Raw genomic sequence first — 17,950 nt, forward strand, 5'->3', positions numbered from 1 at the left:
GGCGGCTGGCTGGCTGGCTGGTTGCCCCTCTGCGCCCCGTCCCTCCTCCGGGCTGCGAGAGCGGAGCCCCGGGGACCGGCCGGGGGTGGTGGGGATCGCCCCGCTCACCTCCAGAAACCGCCTGGTTGCGGGAGCGAAAACACCCTTCGGCAGCCCCCGCCGCCGGGCCCCTTCTCTCCTGGCGTCGGAGCTCACCGGGACAAGCAGAACCCAAAAGTTTTCAGTGTAAACGCTGCTCGTTAATAGGGGCCGGATTTTCCTAAACCGATGACTGCGTTTTAAATCGTAGATGAAGATGACGTGCATAAGTGCGGCCGCTGCCAGTCGGAGTTCACCTCCTTGGAAGAATTTGTGCAACACAAATTACAAAAGGTCTGCCAGCGAGCTCCAGAAGCTCTCGCTGCTGCATCAGCAGGTCTCCTCAACCAAGAAGTACAAAAGGTGACAGCAGGCTTCTCCTCAAGCCGTGGCTGAAAATAATTAGGATGCAACGGTCTGTTGGGTTGGAGGGGAGAGAACAGAATGCAATGTTTTTAAAGGTAATAAAACTTTTCTGCTAAAATGTTATCTGTTACAGCAGGTCGTTCCTTCTGTCGAGGAGTCGATAACTGTTGCTCATATAGTTGTTGAAGCATCTTCAATAGCAGAGGAAATCAGCAACGCATCTGCTATAGTAGGTGAGCTTCGAGACGCTTGCCTTTATACCCCTGCTGGGTTAGGAACTTGTTGACTCGTCCAGCGTCCTCTTCTGTTTGATTTGTGTTGTAGTTGGGTACATGACACCTCGGTGTTTCTGAGCACGGGGACCTGGGACTGAGCATTACCTCAAAGGTGTGAGAGAGGGATCCCTAGGCCAGCTTTGCAATTCCCTCCGTGTTAATACAAATCAGATTTAAAATTCCATTCGAGAAATGTCCATTTTAATATTTATGCTGCAATGAGAACTTTACAAAGACCCATATTCCAGGTTTAGAGTAACCGTTTCTCCTTCCTTTGGCATGAAATGCTGAAACAGTAAATCGCTCTAGTCGTGTAAAGCTGTCTTCTGTGAAGAACGTAACTGTCTTCGTATCCTTTTCCCAGGTAGTGGGCACATCAAAGAAGTCATTGTTGCAGGAGACCACGTTTTTGAAAACCCAAATGGTCATGTCGATGGCGAAGTCACTGAAGAGCAAGGCAACCCTGAAGATCAGGAGCAGGACATTGCCACAGAACTGATAAAGGTTAAGCTGCTGATTAACAAAGAAGGGCGATATGTATGTGAATTATGCCAGAAGACGTTTAAAACAGTAAGCGTCACTTCTACTGTGTTTGGGTTAGTGAGTTATTTAGGCTAGCTGTTAACCAAGACATCTCAAGACTCGATAACAGTGTGCTTCTCTACTGCGTGCTACACATTCAGAAGGGAAGTTCTGCTTTCAGAAGGAGTGTTGTTGTTCTTTACAGCTGAAATGTAAAATCTGTAACCATGTGGAGCATCTTCTAAAATGAAATTCTTTCCCTAGGCAAGCATCCTCAAAGCTCACATGATCACGCACAGCAGCAGAAAGGACTATGAATGTAAACTCTGCGGGACTTCCTTCAGGACAAAAGGGTCTCTGATTCGACACCATCGGCGTCACACTGGTAAGACAGTTCTCCAAAATAAGAGTTACTTGTTGCTGGAGTGTGCTGTGTGTGATTATCCAGCTTACCTTCCAGTGGAATTTATTGCTGCTTTCCATCTTCTGCTGAGCCAAGACCGTGGAGCTCCCCGATGTTTGGGGTGCTGGGAGGCGACACAAGGTCTTGGGATAAGCACAGTCTGCTTGCTGTAGAAAGCTGAAAGCGTCGTTCTAGCAGTCTGTTGCATAGAGCGAATACTGGCTGTCGTTAGTTTAATACTGTTGTTTCGATTCTTGTTGTTTCCAGATGAAAGACCTTACAAATGCAAGAAATGTGGGAAAAGCTTCCGGGAATCTGGAGCTTTGACTCGGCACCTGAAATCTCTGACACCTTGCACTGAAAAAATCCGCTTCAACATGAACAAAGAAATAGTAGTCAATAAAGATGATTTGCCAACAGGTCAGTGATGCTGTCAATACCTGCCTTGTGTCTGATAAAACCAAGCATGCTCCCGGCACATGAACTATAAATTCTTTCTCAGTTATGAAAAAAGTATTTCTGTGGTATTCAGTTTATATTTTTTATACAGGAAAAAGTAATTTACAGAGCTAAACTATTAGCCTGAAGCACATGTAGCCAGGTGTTGGCTGTGAAGAATGTTTGAGAATCTGGTTCAAAGGTGGCTTTAACAGGCACCTCATATTCTGAGACACATTTTGTGTAGGGCACAGCAAATTGGTGAGGGGTGGCAGTACGCCAAGTGATTAATTGTGCTGCTTTTCTTGAAGGATCCTGTAGTTCAAACACGGACACTGTTTCATCAATAGCGAGTGAATCCATTGAGGCCTCGCCCGTCATTCATCTCGTGACAGATGCAAAAGGCAACGTTCTTCATGAAGTCCACGTCCAAATGCAGGAACTTCCTGTTGTAGATACAAAATCCCTGGACCAAGATGTGAGTGTCATTTCTCTTAAACACCCTTCATGTGTTTTATGCAAAGAAGTATTTTGAAGTATTTCACCTCATGAGCAAAATTTTCTTAGGTGCTCAGAATAACTCTGTGTGGTGGAAGTAGATGGTTAATTAGCTTCTCTTTCATCTGAGAACATAGACGGCAAACTCTGCCCTGACCTTGTCTGGCCATCTGCTGCTGTGGCTGAGGCTTAGCAGCATGTGTATAGCATACAGGGGGATGTGTAGCGTTCACCACCATGTACCGGATGATATAGAAGGTGAAAGGGTGTTTTTGTTGACCATTCCCTGCTATGAGACTCTGTGGTAGGAGCAAAAGCTTATCATCCCTTGGACTATATGTTTTCAGAGTACAGATTCACCTCATCTTCCTCCCCAGTCCCCAGTTGATCTTTCAACCCTGTATCACAGCATTAGACACCCTAGGAAGACTGATTGTCATAGTAGCAATGTTGCTGAAAAAAAAAAAAAAGGGCTAACGGTGTTATTTGCTGTACCAGTTACTGGGCTGTTTATTCCTTCAGCAATCGCATCCTGAGGAGCTGCCGTGTGAGGGGGAAGTGAACAGTGAGAATCTGCTGAGGCAGGCCATGAGGAATTCGGGTATTGTGATAGAGAGAGTCGCTATGGAGGAAATGCAAAAGCCAGATGAGCCTGCTGTGGCTGCTACAGAAGAAATAGAAAATGAAGCAGTGGAAGCAGAAGAGGAGCTGTGTGAGGAACAGTGTGTTGAAGTAGAACAAGTGGAGTCGGTATGTTTGTATTCCATAAATAGATTTAATTTTTTAATCTTCCTTGCCTGCACTTGGTTGTGGACAGCACTGTCAGCCTCACCACCCCTCATGCTATCCTCAGTGCATCTCTCCCTGTGCCTGGGTCTTTGTGTCAATTTTTACAGTTATGTTTTTCACGTATGCTTTAAGTGTATTGTTAGTACGCTCGCTGTCTCCTGTTAGCAATATAGATCTCTTTCTTGTCAAAGCTGGAGTATTTAATTGGGAATTTGGTTAGTGATACTTACTGTACACACTAGTACAAAAAATACTAATGTTGTACCATTTTCTTTCCAATAGACAGATGCAGAAAGAACAAATGGGTACAAAAGTTACGTTTGCCCTCACTGTAATGAAGCCTTCAGTGAAGTGACTTCCCTTGAAACACACATCAAAGGTCATTTAGGTAAAGTTCTACTGCTTATGCTGGTGTCTAAAATGTGCCATGTCTTACTATGACCTTAAGCACAGTACAGCTTGCTTTGTTTCAAATTCCTTGCCTTTACATGGCCGTTAGCCATGCAAAATCAACTGATGCTTAATACATTAATACAAAAAGGTTGACTTTTCTAGACCTCAACCAGAGAGGGTAAAAGAAATATTTTTTTTAAAAAAAGAAGTTTCCATGTTTCAGGGCCTGCACTGCATCCTTGAAAGTAGAATTTTGTGAAGAGGCCGGTAAAAAGGTTAGCATGGCAGAACAGGTTGATGGGCTGGAACTGCTGCTTGAAAGGCACCAAAGGCTGTAAGAGCAACATTTGAGCAGAATTTGCTTATGAATGAGACAAAGCCCATACATGCAGTTGAAAATATAATTTCCCTCCTTCTCCAGGTTAATTTTTTTCCTAAGAATTTTATTACAGTATGAACTAGATACCTCCTGCTGCTGGTTGTCCTGTATCAACCTTGTGTTCTCCCTCTCTCTCTCTAGATTACAAGCCTTTTAAGTGTGAGGAGTGTGGCAGAGAGTTCACAAAGGGCTATCTGCTAAAAAAGCATCAAGAAGTGCATGTGAATGAACGGCGCTTCCGCTGTGGAGAGTGTGGCAAGCTCTACAAGACCATTGCACATGTGAAGGGGCATCGAAGAGTGCATTCTGATGAGCGGCCGTATTCCTGTCCAAAGTGTGGCAAGCGGTACAAGACAAAGGTGCGTCTCCCTGACAACAGGCTTGCATTCAGATTTTCCCTTCCAGAGCCAGGGATTGGGAGAAGTTAGGAAGTTTTGCTCCTGAAAGAACAAATGCCAGCTCACCTGCCTCTGACGTGATCTGAAGCTTCAGAAGGAGCTTTTGTTTTAGTGGGGAAAAGAGGGACAGTCTTAATAAAACCTTCACATTTGTGAAGAAACTGTTCCTTTGTGTGCGGAAAAAATTACGTAATAATAATAAAAACAAGTCTTCATAGTTTCTTTCATGAGAAGTCCTCAAAGATGTTGGCTTTTACCCTGGAAGCTAAAATACTGCTTGCTTGAGTTTGTCATTCCCTTCAGCTGCCCTTCTCTTGCTTCTCTCTTTGTACAGAATGCCCAGCAAGTTCATTTCCGTACGCATTTAGAGGATAAGCCTTATGTCTGCCAGTACTGCAGTCGGGGCTTTCGGGAAAAGGGCTCGCTGGTCCGCCACATCCGCCATCACACGGGGGAAAAGCCTTTTAAGTGTTACAAGTGCGGGCGAGGGTTTGCAGAGCACGGCACTCTCAACAGGCACTTAAAAACCAAAGGTGAGGTGGCAAAGCTTGTCTGCATAGGGGTGCAGGGCATGTGTGGTGTTCCAGGATTGGGTTTGGACAAGCTGCTTTTTGGCTGAATGGTAATGGCTTTTTAGAGTGGATCTAACAATCTGCGTCCAAGGCCATTTGTTCATCTGCATCTCAGTTGCATCAGAAGGAGATGCATTGTATTTTTTTCATCTACATTAATGAATATTTCTATTGTGATCTTTCTGACCAAAAATGATGCTGAATGAACAGCCATAAAACAGTTCTAATGTAAAATCTAGATAATCTAAATAAAAATAACCAAACCAGAATTTGCATTAAGAATCTAACTGCAGGAGTGCTGTGGGCTTTCTGCTCCAAACTCTGGCTTAAGTGGTCTCTGCAGTGTCGGCACTGCCATAAGTGGGGAAGACAGACCCTATACCGTGCAAGAGTCTACCCTGAACTGTGAAGTTGTTCTGTTCCAAGGCTATACACAAAAAGGGAGAAAATTAAAGTTTTTGCAAAGTAATGCCAGAGAGCGCTTGATTTGATTTCTGTGTGGGGGAAGAGGTGAGGGGACTGTAAAACTTAAGATGTGGCTCATACTAATTTGGGTGTTTTATGAAATCCTGTAAAAACACAAAATGTGGATGTTCTGTGAGGAAAACGTCTTAAGTAGAGTTAAGTTCTCGCAGATAATCTTGTTTGATCGGATTAGTTGCACCGGAGCTGCTGCTCCTTTAGCTCCTAAGCACGGATTTTCAAACTTTTTCAGGTAGTGATGATGATGCAAGTTTACTGGAGGAAAAAAAAGAGTTTCCTAGGTAGATACTGAAATGCAGTGCATAAGCAGAAAAGATACATGACTTAAAATATACCAGAAATCTTACTGTATGTTCTTCACATATGGCTTTTGAAATCTTGTGTGGTTTTATGCATCTGAGTTTAGTTGTGTATTTTTTGAAATTGCACTGGACAGTTGCTCTGCTGGAGGCTCGGTTCTGTCGTCTGGTGTCCCGCAGGCCTCTTCTAAGCCATTACTTGGCCGGTTGTGGTGGGATGACTGTTGTCTGACTGCTGGTCGCTTGTCAGCTGCATCCTGTTAAAGGGGTCTTGTTTGTGCTGCATAGTGTTTTCCAGGCACTCCTGTATTTGGGATGGTTATGAGAAATGTTTTTCTGGCATTTTTGGAATACCATTCAGGTGGCTGCCTCCTTGCTTTGAAAGAGGTGGAAGAAGTGATCATGTCTGAGGAAAGTCAGTCAGCTGACAATTTAGCTGCAACAGTCATTTCTGAAGATCCTCACACTGTTTTGGTAGAGTTTTCTTCAGTGGTGGCGGACACTCAGGAATACATCATTGAGGTAAGAAGTGGGGCAAAGAGCCTTCTCATTCTGAACTTAGCACGGTATTTTGTCAGTAAAAACTGCAGTCGTGCATGTTCCTCATCTAGGCTTTTGGGAGAAGATACAATAGGATCTAGCTAATGCTACCCCTGCCTGCATGACCCTAGGAATAAGTAGGATTAATCTTGTTCAGAAGGAGAGCACCTGGAGCCTATTTTACCACCCTTCTGAAGTCCTATGTGTAATGTAGGCAGGAAAATGAGAATGCAGGGAAGACTGACAGTAGTTCATCAGAAGGCTGAGACTGAGAACTTCTGACTAGATGAGATTTTATGTCCTCACAAACTTGCTTCAGCTTTCCCTCAACTTTTACCTACTCTTTTCTCGCATTTCTATTTAGCTTATTTTGTCCAAAATAATCTCTGTTGTTTTTAACTGGCTGTGGCTGCCAGAAGCAATGAATTACACATTTTGCTTTCTTCCCCTTTGTGACAAAGAACCAGTACTCAGCCGTGCAGAATAACACAGTTCATTTATTGAGTCCGTTTAGTGCTGCCATAGTTTTTCTCCAATAGGAGAAAAATCTGCCAGTTGGCTGAGTCCTGCTGAGAGACGATGTTCTCTTTCAGTTATTTGTGAGCACTTTGCGTTACTTTTAAGTAGCTCTTGATAATGGGATTCGGAGGTAATTTCAGGGGGAGTTGTTTTAGAGTAGCTACTGCATCATGGGGGGAACAGAAAGACTTTTGTAAGTGATCTTAGTGCCTTGTATCTTGGTAATAAAAGATTTTTTTGTAATAATCTAAAAAGGGAATCATCATATTTTGTCTTTCAAGACTGCTACAGAAGACATTGAGACCAGCGAAGCTACTGAAATAATTGAGGGAACAAGACATGAGGTAAAGCAGATGCATAAACTATTATTTTGAGGACTCGCTGTAGATGAAATGAATCACTTTTAGTGTCTGAAAGTCATGCTAAATAAACTCAACTTCAAATAATTAATTTACCTACCTCTGTAGATCTGCAGACCTGTCTGTATAAGAACATAGTACTGGTCATACTGTGTTTGACCGGGCTCTGTTAACCCCAGATCCTCTCAGTGATGGCGGCCAGCGACTTGGTGTGGCTTCATACATGAGAGCACAGTTGCCAGCTGAGTAGAATTGTACAGTTACACTTCAGCCTTGGGGAAATGATCCTCTTAAGGCATTCCTGAATGCCAGAAAAAAACGGTTATTGCGAAGTCAGAGGCTGGCTAGGCTCCTGAATTGCATTCGGTCAGTTTAAATGTCTGGGCATGCATCGTTAAGATTTTTCTATAAATAGTAGTTTGACTTTTTGTAGGAAGCACCCCGCTGGTGAAAATATCTTCAGTGACATGAGGTGTGACATGTTCTAAGAGTCTGCTGTTCTCGGGGCTATGAGAACTTCAGTGAACAGCTGGAGGAAATTGGAATTAAATGCTGGTTGTTATACTGCCCTGCTGGTCATCAAGCACTGTTTATGGTGATGATAACTGTCTGTACTTCTAACAGAGTACAATACACCAAGAAATAACGTGGCCTATGTTCTTTTCATGTAGGTTGACAGCCACATTATGAAGGTTGTGCAACAAATAGTAAATCAAGCAAACTCTGGTCACCAGATCATTGTACAGAACGTCACCGTGGCAGAAAACTCTGAAGTAACCACAGATGCTGCGGACACCATCACCATTGCGACCCCCGAAAGCCTCACAGAGCAGGTCGCTATGACGCTGGCTTCCGCCATCGGAGAAGGAACAGTGCTGACTACGGAGGGTAGCATCGAGACCGAAGAAGCAACGGTGACGATGGTGGCATCTGAGGATATTGAAATAATGGAACATGCAGGAGAGTTTGTGATTGCCTCTGAGGAGGGGGAGGTGGAAGTCCAGACTGTGATTGTGTAATGAACAGCATGCAGCTAGTGACAGATGTTAAATGTAAAACTTACTATTTTTCTCCTATTTGGGGAATTTGATCAGTCCTAAGTTTGCCATTATAATTGTTCAGAAAGCAAGGGAGAGAATGCTTCTATAGGTAAGTGGCTTAACAGGATGGTACAGCCCCACGATGTTTTCTGTTTAAAATGGAAATAACAGTAGTTTAAAACCTCTGCATGGTTATACTGTGGAAGTGACTGATAGGCCGTATTTGACAGTCTTGGCATTTTGTACAGCTGCCTCAAATAAAGGAAGATCCTTTGCAAAGCATTTACCTCTGACCACAGGACAGTAGTGTTCTGGTATTTAAAAGGATTCAGAAAGTGAAGCAAATACATAGGGTCTCTTTAAGAGAGTACCTTAATAGTATGCATTTAAAACAAACCAAGAAAACCAAACCTAAGGAGTTCTGGTGTGCATTCACCACCGCTCAAAAACTTTCATGCCTTTAACCTCACTACTTTAGTCCTCCTAAGGCATGGTACTGCAGTATTTTTCTTTTCTTTTCTTTTATATCCTGGACAAATAGCCTTATATACTGGTCTATGAAAGAATGCATCATTGTACCCTTGCAATGCCAGACAGGCTACTCTGAGAGCTAGTCTGTTGGTATGTAAAGCCATACTGTATATGATTTTTTTTTTTTTTAAACCATATACGGATTTTTAATTGCATATTGTACAGATGCGGCATGTAAATAAATACATTTTTAAAAATAAAGTTATTTAAAGTTCTTACTATATTTTTCCAATTTCTGCTCTATTATCACTCAGAAGAATTTCTGAGAAGAGAACAGGGCCACCTAACATAGTGCTTAAATTAAGAGACCCTCACCGCTGGGTGAGTCAAACATGCTGTTTTTCCCAGAGCCAGCACAAGCCTCTAAAAGCAGCCAGTACAGCGATGCTTTGGAGATCTCTGAAGCGATCCTAAGTTGGAAGGATTTCAGAAGGCCGCTTGCATAGCTGCAAGTATACTTTTGTCCTCTGCTGTTAAGGCAGAGGGTTTTCTTGAGGGACACCGATGAATTGCCTTTCAGTGTTCACCTAGAGAATCCCTGTACAGAGGTGGAAGACCATGTCACTGCTGTGCTTTTGAAGTGGCCTGTTCAGTGATTGTGGGTGGGCAGCCCTAGAAACAGCTTCAGCAACTGTAACTTCCCCTGCTGCAAAATGCCCAAAATACTAAGAAACACCTAAGACGTGGTTGAGCCTCTTGCTGTGAACAGGTATATTGAACAATGCAATAAAGATGAGAAACACCAGAAGGATTAAGTCTAATCTGCCAGGACCTGTATGTCCAAAGCTCAGTATCAAATTTCTGATACCCTTTTCAGGATGCTGAAATTCTGCCCAGAAGTCCACCATTTTCATGACTTTAAGGCTGAAATGGTATCTTAATTTGAACGAGCTGAAAATAGGTATCAAGAAAGAGACTTAGCAGGTAAGGAGAAGTAGCACTTGTAGTAGTTTCCTTTCTGAAATTAAGGTGCTCCATACTACTACGAATTTGCAGTAGAACATGGTTTCTCCAGGTTAAGATTCTGCCAGTAATCATGGGGTTTTTCAGCTACATACATGCAACCTATTGTACTTAATGGTAATGGGTTAATAATTTGCAAAACAAAGATAAAAAAGATGATGCTTCCTCAAAGTTCATAGCAGCTCTTTGTTAGCTCTTACCTTGCAAGCGCACACACAGAGAAAAAGATTCATTTCAGTAAGATGGACCAAACTTCCCTCTCCATACCAGCAAATTCAATACTGGTCCCTCTAACAGGGAAACAGAAGACTGAGCTTAAACTCAGAGATCTCACCAAGTGAAGTCTCTTAAATAGTGCTCTGCTTTGGCATCGTTAATCAGAATACTGCAGTCAGCTGTGAGTTACTCTTTTCCTTCAGGGGAAAAAAAATGTGAATAATTGACAAATAAGTGCCACTTCCACAAGTGTGACATTGCTAGATTCCTGTAAAGTCTCCTGCAGGAAGACCTACTTAAGACATACCAAAGTAACTTAGGAACTCAGTTTGCCTAATATACAGTGGTATATATTATGCAGCGTACAAAACAGTAACCATAAAAAAAGTTCCTTGTGTATGTGTTCCTTAAGTGAACCTAACTCTAGTCCAGCTTGCTTCTGTACTGTCATTGTGTCTGAAAAGACTAACAGGCCACTGTCACAACTGGTACGAGTAGTGTTACAGACAAACTTGGAAGAACTCTAGTTTTTTGGAAGACTGGTCAGCTTTGTGAAAACAGTTTCCAGTTACTTAACTGACATACAGTAATCTGTTCACAGAAGTTGTCTGGGGCTTCAAAGCACACTGCTGAAATAAAGTCTTACAAAAAATTTAAAAATGGACATAGAATAGTATCTTCACGTTTTCTTCTTTCCTTCCAACACTGTAGGAGGCTTAAAGATTTCCTTTAAATTCATCCAGACTCCTTTAGAATAAATGTTTTTGTAGACAACTCGTCTGTCATGAGGCTGCAATGCTAGATAGTGGGAACACCCATGTCTTCTGGATTTATACCATTCATTGGAAGTTTGGTTGGTTAAGGCCAAATATAGATTGAAACAGCAGTATGCACCCAGTACAAGTGTGAGAAGAATGACAAAACCAAGCATGAAGACAATCCTAGGAAAAGTCATGAAAAGGTGCTGCAAAGAAAGAAAATAATAACTTAGTTAAGAAGTTGGGAGCATCAAATCACATGAAGGCATGTGACTGTGGCAACACGCCAGCTGAAATGCACATCCATACGTGCACATAACTGTGCAGCCCCAGAAACAAGGTCACAGCCCTATCCTCCATCCATCCAGCTCAGTGACGGTCCATCCCTGTGACTGAATCTTTGAGTAGAGCATAGAGATTTCCAGAAATGTATTTCCTCACAAGCCTTGCTAATATGCGAGAGATTTTCTACACCCATCTCTCTCTGAATGTTTGTATTTCATATTGGGGTTTTGCTGGTTTTGTTTTGTTTTGTTTTGTTTTTTTAATTAAAATCATTAATGCAGATCATCTGAAAACAAACTGCCAAATGAAGAGGCTACAATCTGGTACAACTTCAGGTTTTGCTGACATGATACAGTTGAAGCAGCTCTTTTCTGAGTTAAATTCCAATACTGGGGAGTGGTAATGGTACTGCTCAAACATGAGCAAACATTCCCTGACCAAGATCCCTTTGTAAGAGTCCAAGGCTGAAACATTTGTTGTCTAGGATGAGGAAAGGATAAAGCATTTTCTACTTATCACCTCACTGCCATACTACAGAAAGGGATGAGGGGATTGAAATGCAAATGGCTCAAGTGCTAGAGAGACTCAAAGTCACTCTTTGCTTGTATGTGAGAGAAAATATTCAAGTATCTAAATTCCAGGGTAGTAAGGTCCTGCTTTAACATCTCCGTGAAGGTATCTCAAGGATTGTCAACTGTTTCCTAAACGTTACTACAGTAGATGGTCATTGGAATGTAAAGTCATTCTTTATGAACCAGATCTGCTGAGTGAAAGCAGCCTGGAGACAGAAATCCAAAGAACGGGAGAGTGGAATGAAGTGCTGTGAGAAAAATCCCTTATTTTTAAAGTATCCTGCAACAGCAGTTTTCTAAACTTAATTAGCTGTGTAAAGTTGGTAAAAAATTGCAGTCTGTCCACATCCTGCCTGTGAGAACAGATGGACTTATAAGATTCCTGAAAGCAAAGACTGACATAAGCCTTTTTATAAGCTAATAACCCAGACAGCATAAACTTACCTGAATGAGGAAGAGAATCTCAACAGCACGCTCTTGTCCTTGGTCATCAATGTAACTCCCATGCATCATATTTGACAGCAGCACCACTTGGATGAGAAATGCTGTGGTGATGATTGCAACGGTTGCAGCCATGGCAGTCAGTGTGAAGAGGTAAAGGAAGAAATACTTTGCATTGAAGGCACCAATGCAGTTGTTGACCCACACACAGTGGTGATCAAAACGATGTACACATATACTGCAGAAACCTGATGAGGAGTAAATGACAAAAGACAGTTATTTGTTTTTTAAATAATCAATTTTATTTTTGCACAGATCAGGATAGTTTTTCATCTGAAAAAATCTTGAAAATTATGGTCATGATTTAGCTGATAGCTTTTTAAGCAAATACATTCATTTCAACTGCCTATCATAAAAAAAATCCAATACTAAAAACAAAAACATGTATCTCATTTCCTCTTTTATTCACCAAAACTGCAGCTCAAAGACTTTGGTTTCTCTGACAGTACTCCCTAGCAAAGCCTATGAAAGGTAGAAATTGCAGCCCCCAGCTTTGTTTTAGATGATAACAGCAAATTCTGCAAGAGAAACATAATATCCTGAACTCAGGTCTTGACAGGAGATAATTTTTCATTTAACTTCTAGATGCTCAAAAGCTTGCCTGTACCTGACCCCAAATGATACCCTCAGAACTGGTAATTTCTGTGAGATGAAAGAGCAGCAAAACAGTTCCATGGATGGGTAAAGGGCAGCTGTAATCTGGGACCCCAGTAAAACAAACCAGTCCTGGGTGCATCAAGCTGGGTAACAGAACGGATGTAGTCTGAACTGCAGTTATTGATTGAGAATTAATTTAGGAAAGTATTACTGTTATGCTTATCAAGGAAGTTAAGATTCTTACTGCAATGTTTTGATCTGGCTGGCTTCTCCATGTTGCACGTAGGACACACAATGCCTTTCTGAAATAATACACCATCATATGCATAAATCTTAACCAATGATGCATGATTTGATTTTGTTATTATACCTGCGAAAGAAACAAGAAAAACAGTAAAAGTAATGGTGTTTGTACCATCTTTTCAAACAGCTACAGCTCACAATCAGCATGAGCTTACCCGGATTGGCCTGGGAGCAGAGAATGAAACAGCCCATGTTCCCAGCCAGCAGCAGGTAGGGCAGCAGCAGGAGGAGGAGGTGGAACTGCAGCTCCCAGCAGTAAACAAACACTTCCCATGTGTATTCCCCATACACTGCAGCTTGCAAGGCTACATGCAGGACAACAAACAAACAGCTTCTGTAACAGAAAGGGGACAGTCTATTTAATACTCAGCATCCTGATTAACAGGTCAAGTACACTCAGAGGTGATCAGCAAAGACTTTCCAAATGCAAGAGACACCTCTTTTAGGTTTTCAGGCCAGCATGAATTGCATATTAATAGTGTTTTCTCCATCCAGTGGCTTCTCCTTCTCTTCTTCCCACATACGCTCCTTTAAATATGCCAGCTAAATTCAATTCCATTTTGTCATGTCCTTTGCATTTTTTTTCCAACAGTAGTCAAGTACAAAGCACCCTTAGTGCTGACAAAATATGCCACAGCAATAGGCCACGACACATTCTGCCAGAATACATTTGCTGTATGCTGCTCTGAAAGCAAAGAAAACCCCAGTTAAAGGTAATCTTAAAAAAACTGTAATAATATAAGCAGCTGTTATGAAATTAGCACGGCAGGAGGTTAGCAATGGCGAACACTAGTTCCAACCTGTCAGGAGACTACAGCTTCTGCAAGGCAAGCTGCACAACTGTTTGGCAGGCAGGTTTGTTTGGGATGCATCATACTGAGCAACAACTTTCAGCAGCCTGGCAAACAGATGCTCACATAAGCCACACATTAGGAAAGCAATGTTCACTTACTGCAGTTCTCTGCATTATACATCAGTTTGCTGGACTTTTGTTATGAGTTTTAAGTAACTAGTGATGTTTATTTTACTACAGCGGGAAGTCTGTTGCAGACAAGCTCTCCTCTACTGCTCTCTCCTACACCATTTCTGTGTGTAATCCAGCAGGATCCTGTGGAGTGTCCTCTCAACTGCAGGCCTACAAGAAGATACCCTCAAGTGCTGTGCCACACTGGACTTCTGCATGAACTGAAAAATCTCTTGCTTGAATGAGGTGACATAGTTGAAGGGTGTGCATGGAGGATCAAGCGTCTCCAGCGCACAGCACAGTCTAGCAATGACAACTACACTAGGCTCATCAGATAATTGCTCTGCTGCTGACTGCACATTTGACAGTGTAACCACTCTCTCTTGGGCTGTGTTAACAGCAGAGAATCCGCACAGCAGGCAACAAAACAACTGCAGCACACATTCAGCAGCTGTATACAACACATGAAGTGTCTGTCATATTGGAGTTGCTGCCCCCAGAGGAAAAGTATTTAAATTGTTCCCAAAGCAGATCCTAAAGCACCAAAGTTTATGGGACACTACAAAATTCACCTTACAGTGTACAGCAGACTGCACACTGGCAGCTGTGCAGCTTCCCCTTGAGCCTCCTGGACATCCAAGCTGCTGGACTAAGACTAATGGGATTTGAGGGAGAGGACGGGGATCGCTAGCTCTGTCTAAACTCATTCTGCAGCTGCCAGAGAGTCTGTTGTAATTCTCACGTGGATGCAGTCTCCCACCAGCGTGACCAACATCTGTTAGTCACACTGGAAGCTACTGAGCCACATAATCTTTATTTGTCAGTATGTTCAAATATTTCAGGGTACCATCTTCCCAGCAATAAGCAAGGAACAGAAAGACAACAGTGTGGCAAACCTTAAAGGCAATCTGTAATCCCTGACAAGCACCCCTAATGAAGAGAGAATATCTAAGGATAATACTGAAAGCTCTGATGGTGGCAGGAGGTCATCTATAGTAACCAGAAATACTAGTAAAAAATAATGTCAAAAGCATAAAAAAAGTGCAATACCTTGTGTGGAAGAGCCTGTGAAGTGCCTTCTGTGTCACTCTCTGGAGCCGTGTGGGGATTACAAATGACAATACCTGAAGCAAATGAAAATACTGTTATCTGAATTGCACATCACTTCTGCGGTGTAGAAAGTTCAAATAAAAATACAAGTCACCTAATCCCTCAGTGATATATCTGCAGCCATGTCATTGGGGAGGAAGCTCATTTTCAGGGGTATCTGAGCTCCTAAGAATATAGGTACGCTGCTGGAGTTTTCAAAACGGGAGTGAGGTTCTATATTCTCAGGAGCCCCATAGGCACAAACAAATGTATCTGGGTTAATGTGTGAAAGTTATAAGCAGCTTATATCGGGTTGTAGACTGGGTAACTGGTTAAGCAAGGGATAGAACTGAGCAATTTCCAAACTACAATATGCTTCATCAGGACATCTGACAGATGCAAGCGGAGATAAGCAAAGGGATAAAGCCTCCTACCCTCCAGAAAAAGGAAGAAACCTCACAACCTAACCAAAAACCAAACCCCACCAAAACCAAAACATCCAGTTTCTTCAGCTACAGCTATGATCCAGTCTGATAACTCCACGTCTATCTAACTACCGTTTCAAAAACGGCTAGACACAATGAAGAAGAAAACTGCCTGTCTTCATTCAGTGAAATCCTCAGCAATAGTCTGTGACTGCAGAATTGTTTGACTCTGCTGTTGAGAAGATGACAGATCTCTATAGCAACATGCTGCTTCATCAGTGGTGGAGGAATTAGAGCAGCTGAGCCTATTTCTAGCTGACAGGGAAAGAAAATATGCAGTGAGAGCTTCTTGTCTCAGGTGTGAAAGACCAGAAGGCAAAAAGCATATGTAGAGATGAGATGTTAAATATTTTTCTTTTAACTGGTATGCCTCTTATCAGCGGTTCAAGTGACAAGTCTTTTTAAAAAGAGGCTGTGTACTGCAATAGGAAACATAGCTAGACAGAAAAGTAACCTGCATGCAATTGCAAAATTCAAATTTAAATTAACTGTACGTGTGTTAGTACAGTCTAACATTACATTCAGTATCCATTGTTCCCCCACATACAGTACAGCAATCCCCTGTATTTCAGCCATTCCTTACACCAAAGCAAAAGGCTTTTACAAATATGGTTTCTGCTTGTAGTGATGATGAAAGTAGGAGGGAATGAGAAGACTTGTACAATGCATATAACCATCCCGCACAACTGAATGGCTGGCAGCAAGGAAAACAAGCTGGGGGGTGGAAGCTGACTTGCCATAGAGCTAGAAACAGCTGTGCTCTGTGCAAGTTAATTACTTCATATTGCTCACAATGAATACTTTAAAGGCTCTTACAGGAGTGCAGTCAAACAATTTCAACAAACTTCCAGGCTTACAGGCTTCATTAATTACAGTCGCAAATGAATTTAAAATACAGTGTCTAGAGAAACTATTTAGGATTACCTATATTTATTTCACATATACAAGTATCTATTACATTTCTCCAGACAGTGACTTTCTATCACAGCAGTATTTTAACTGCTGATCGTTACACGTTTCATAGAAGCAGCTATTAAGAAATGTAGGAAAACAATAAATTTCACTGCAGTGTTCTGTGTGCCTATAAAGCAAAATAAAGTATACTACTAGTAATAAAAATTAAAGTCTAAACAGACTCATGTAAACAGCATTAAATACTATTTACAATTTAAATGATAATTCTCTTATCCTTTCCAAGAATGCTACACCTTTTTTCCTTCTTCATTCAGACACAGCCCAAGAGACAGAAAAATAAGCTAGTGCCTTTTCAATTCATTCCCTGTTTTTTACAATAAAATGCCAATTCTTAATCCTCTTCTAAAGCTCTTCATTCCTCCCTCTTTCTTAAGAAACAACAGCCTGCAGCATTATTACAGACTCACATTAAAGAAATTCCCCTAAAATATTTGCCACCAGTTACAATTCTCTCCGTTTTAATCCTCAAACCTCCCCCCACCTTCTTCCTCTTAATGACAGCAGCAAATACCATAAAATTGCAAATACTTGGGGCCTCATTATTATTTAATTTCTCAAAGCTGACGTGTTATGGTGTCACTGAACAATGTACTTGTAGCATCGCGAGAAGCTCCGTCCTTACTACTACCCTGCGGTGACTGCAGCTGGCCAGACCAGCAGACGCAGGAACAGGAGCTGTAGACGCAAATCGTTTTTCACTACCTGCTTGGTCAGGATTTCATCAGCCGAAAGGAAGCGTATTTCTATTTCCAATCCCAATGAGAGCTTGCCTGAAAGCAGTTGTCAAAATAGGATGAAATATGGAATACGCCGTATCATCACTCTAACCGCATATATGAGCATTTTTATGGAGAAGAAATACGCTAATTTTAGCACGACAAACTAGGGCAGGCCACCAGAACGGGAGATGATCATCGCTCTGAAAGCTCGGTTCTTTACCTGGCTTGCACCATTGACGCTTCTTGCGAGGCAACTCTCCTTCCTTCCCGTGCAGATGCAGAGTAGAGCAATAGCAGCGAGAACAAAACACAAGTAAATCAAGAAGAGTGTCAGAAAGTCCATCCCGAGCCCTGTAACGTAACAGAAGCCGCTTATTAGTGCCCGTCGGTGCCAGCTCAGGCCTGCAGCAGCGCCCGGGCCTCGCCATGCTTCACACCCTTCACCACATCCCTCAAACGGAGGAGTGAAGCGGCCCCGAGTCCAGCCAGCCCGCCCCGACCCCTCCAGGAGAGCACAGGGCTGGTGTCCATGGTGTCTGTCTGTCTGTCGGGCCCGGCGCCCTCAGACTCACTGACGGGACGGAGAGGCTGGGCCTCTGCCAGGCCTCGGGGCTCCGGGCCGCAGCGGCTGCCTGCGCGCT

General features: G+C 42.5%; 2 protein-coding genes across 3 annotated transcripts; one reads left to right on the forward strand and one right to left on the reverse strand.

Moving 5' to 3' along the window:
* Positions 1-285: 285 nt before the first annotated feature.
* On the forward strand, positions 286-10,710 carry E4F1 (E4F transcription factor 1; the record flags this gene model as incomplete). The annotated part of the gene is made up of 13 exons (XM_010570620.1): positions 286-441; positions 581-677; positions 1,084-1,289; positions 1,506-1,626; positions 1,912-2,064; positions 2,394-2,560; positions 3,103-3,330; positions 3,652-3,757; positions 4,283-4,500; positions 4,874-5,072; positions 6,255-6,415; positions 7,234-7,296; positions 7,983-10,710. Coding segments are annotated over 13 exons (2,223 nt in total), but the record flags the coding sequence as incomplete, so codon positions are not given.
* A 9-nt stretch (positions 10,711-10,719) lies between these two features.
* On the reverse strand, positions 10,720-17,950 carry ZDHHC4 (zinc finger, DHHC-type containing 4). Of its 2 annotated transcripts, none has more exons than XM_010570484.1 (6): positions 17,530-17,950; positions 15,092-15,140; positions 13,233-13,411; positions 13,019-13,144; positions 12,121-12,365; positions 10,720-11,025 (listed from the first exon to the last, which is right to left on the reverse strand). In XM_010570484.1, exons 1-6 carry the CDS (start codon positions 17,735-17,737, stop codon positions 10,741-10,743), a joined length of 1,092 nt encoding a protein of 363 aa, XP_010568786.1. In that variant the 5' UTR covers positions 17,738-17,950; the 3' UTR covers positions 10,720-10,740. The 2 variants fall into 2 exon arrangements, with proteins under 2 accessions (XP_010568786.1, XP_010568787.1); XM_010570485.1 differs by having other exon boundaries at positions 15,092-15,165; positions 17,530-17,750.

This window comes from Haliaeetus leucocephalus, unplaced genomic scaffold (genome assembly GCF_000737465.1).
Source record: "Haliaeetus leucocephalus isolate CR32 unplaced genomic scaffold, Haliaeetus_leucocephalus-4.0 Scaffold295, whole genome shotgun sequence".
Lineage (NCBI taxonomy): Eukaryota > Metazoa > Chordata > Aves > Accipitriformes > Accipitridae > Haliaeetus > Haliaeetus leucocephalus.

Excerpts from the sequence above, each read along its gene's own strand:
- ZDHHC4 (XM_010570484.1), bottom strand. The coding sequence starts at position 17,737 with ATGGCGAGGCCCGGGCGCTGCTGCAGGCCTGAGCTGGCACCGACGGGC. Across the intron at positions 15,141-17,529 it reads GCGTCAATGGTGCAAGCCAG|GGCTCCAGAGAGTGACACAG; the intron begins GTAAAGAACCGA and ends TAATCCCCACAC. Across the intron at positions 12,366-13,018 it reads AGCCAGATCAAAACATTGCA|GTTTCTGCAGTATATGTGTA; the intron begins GTAAGAATCTTA and ends ACTCCTCATCAG.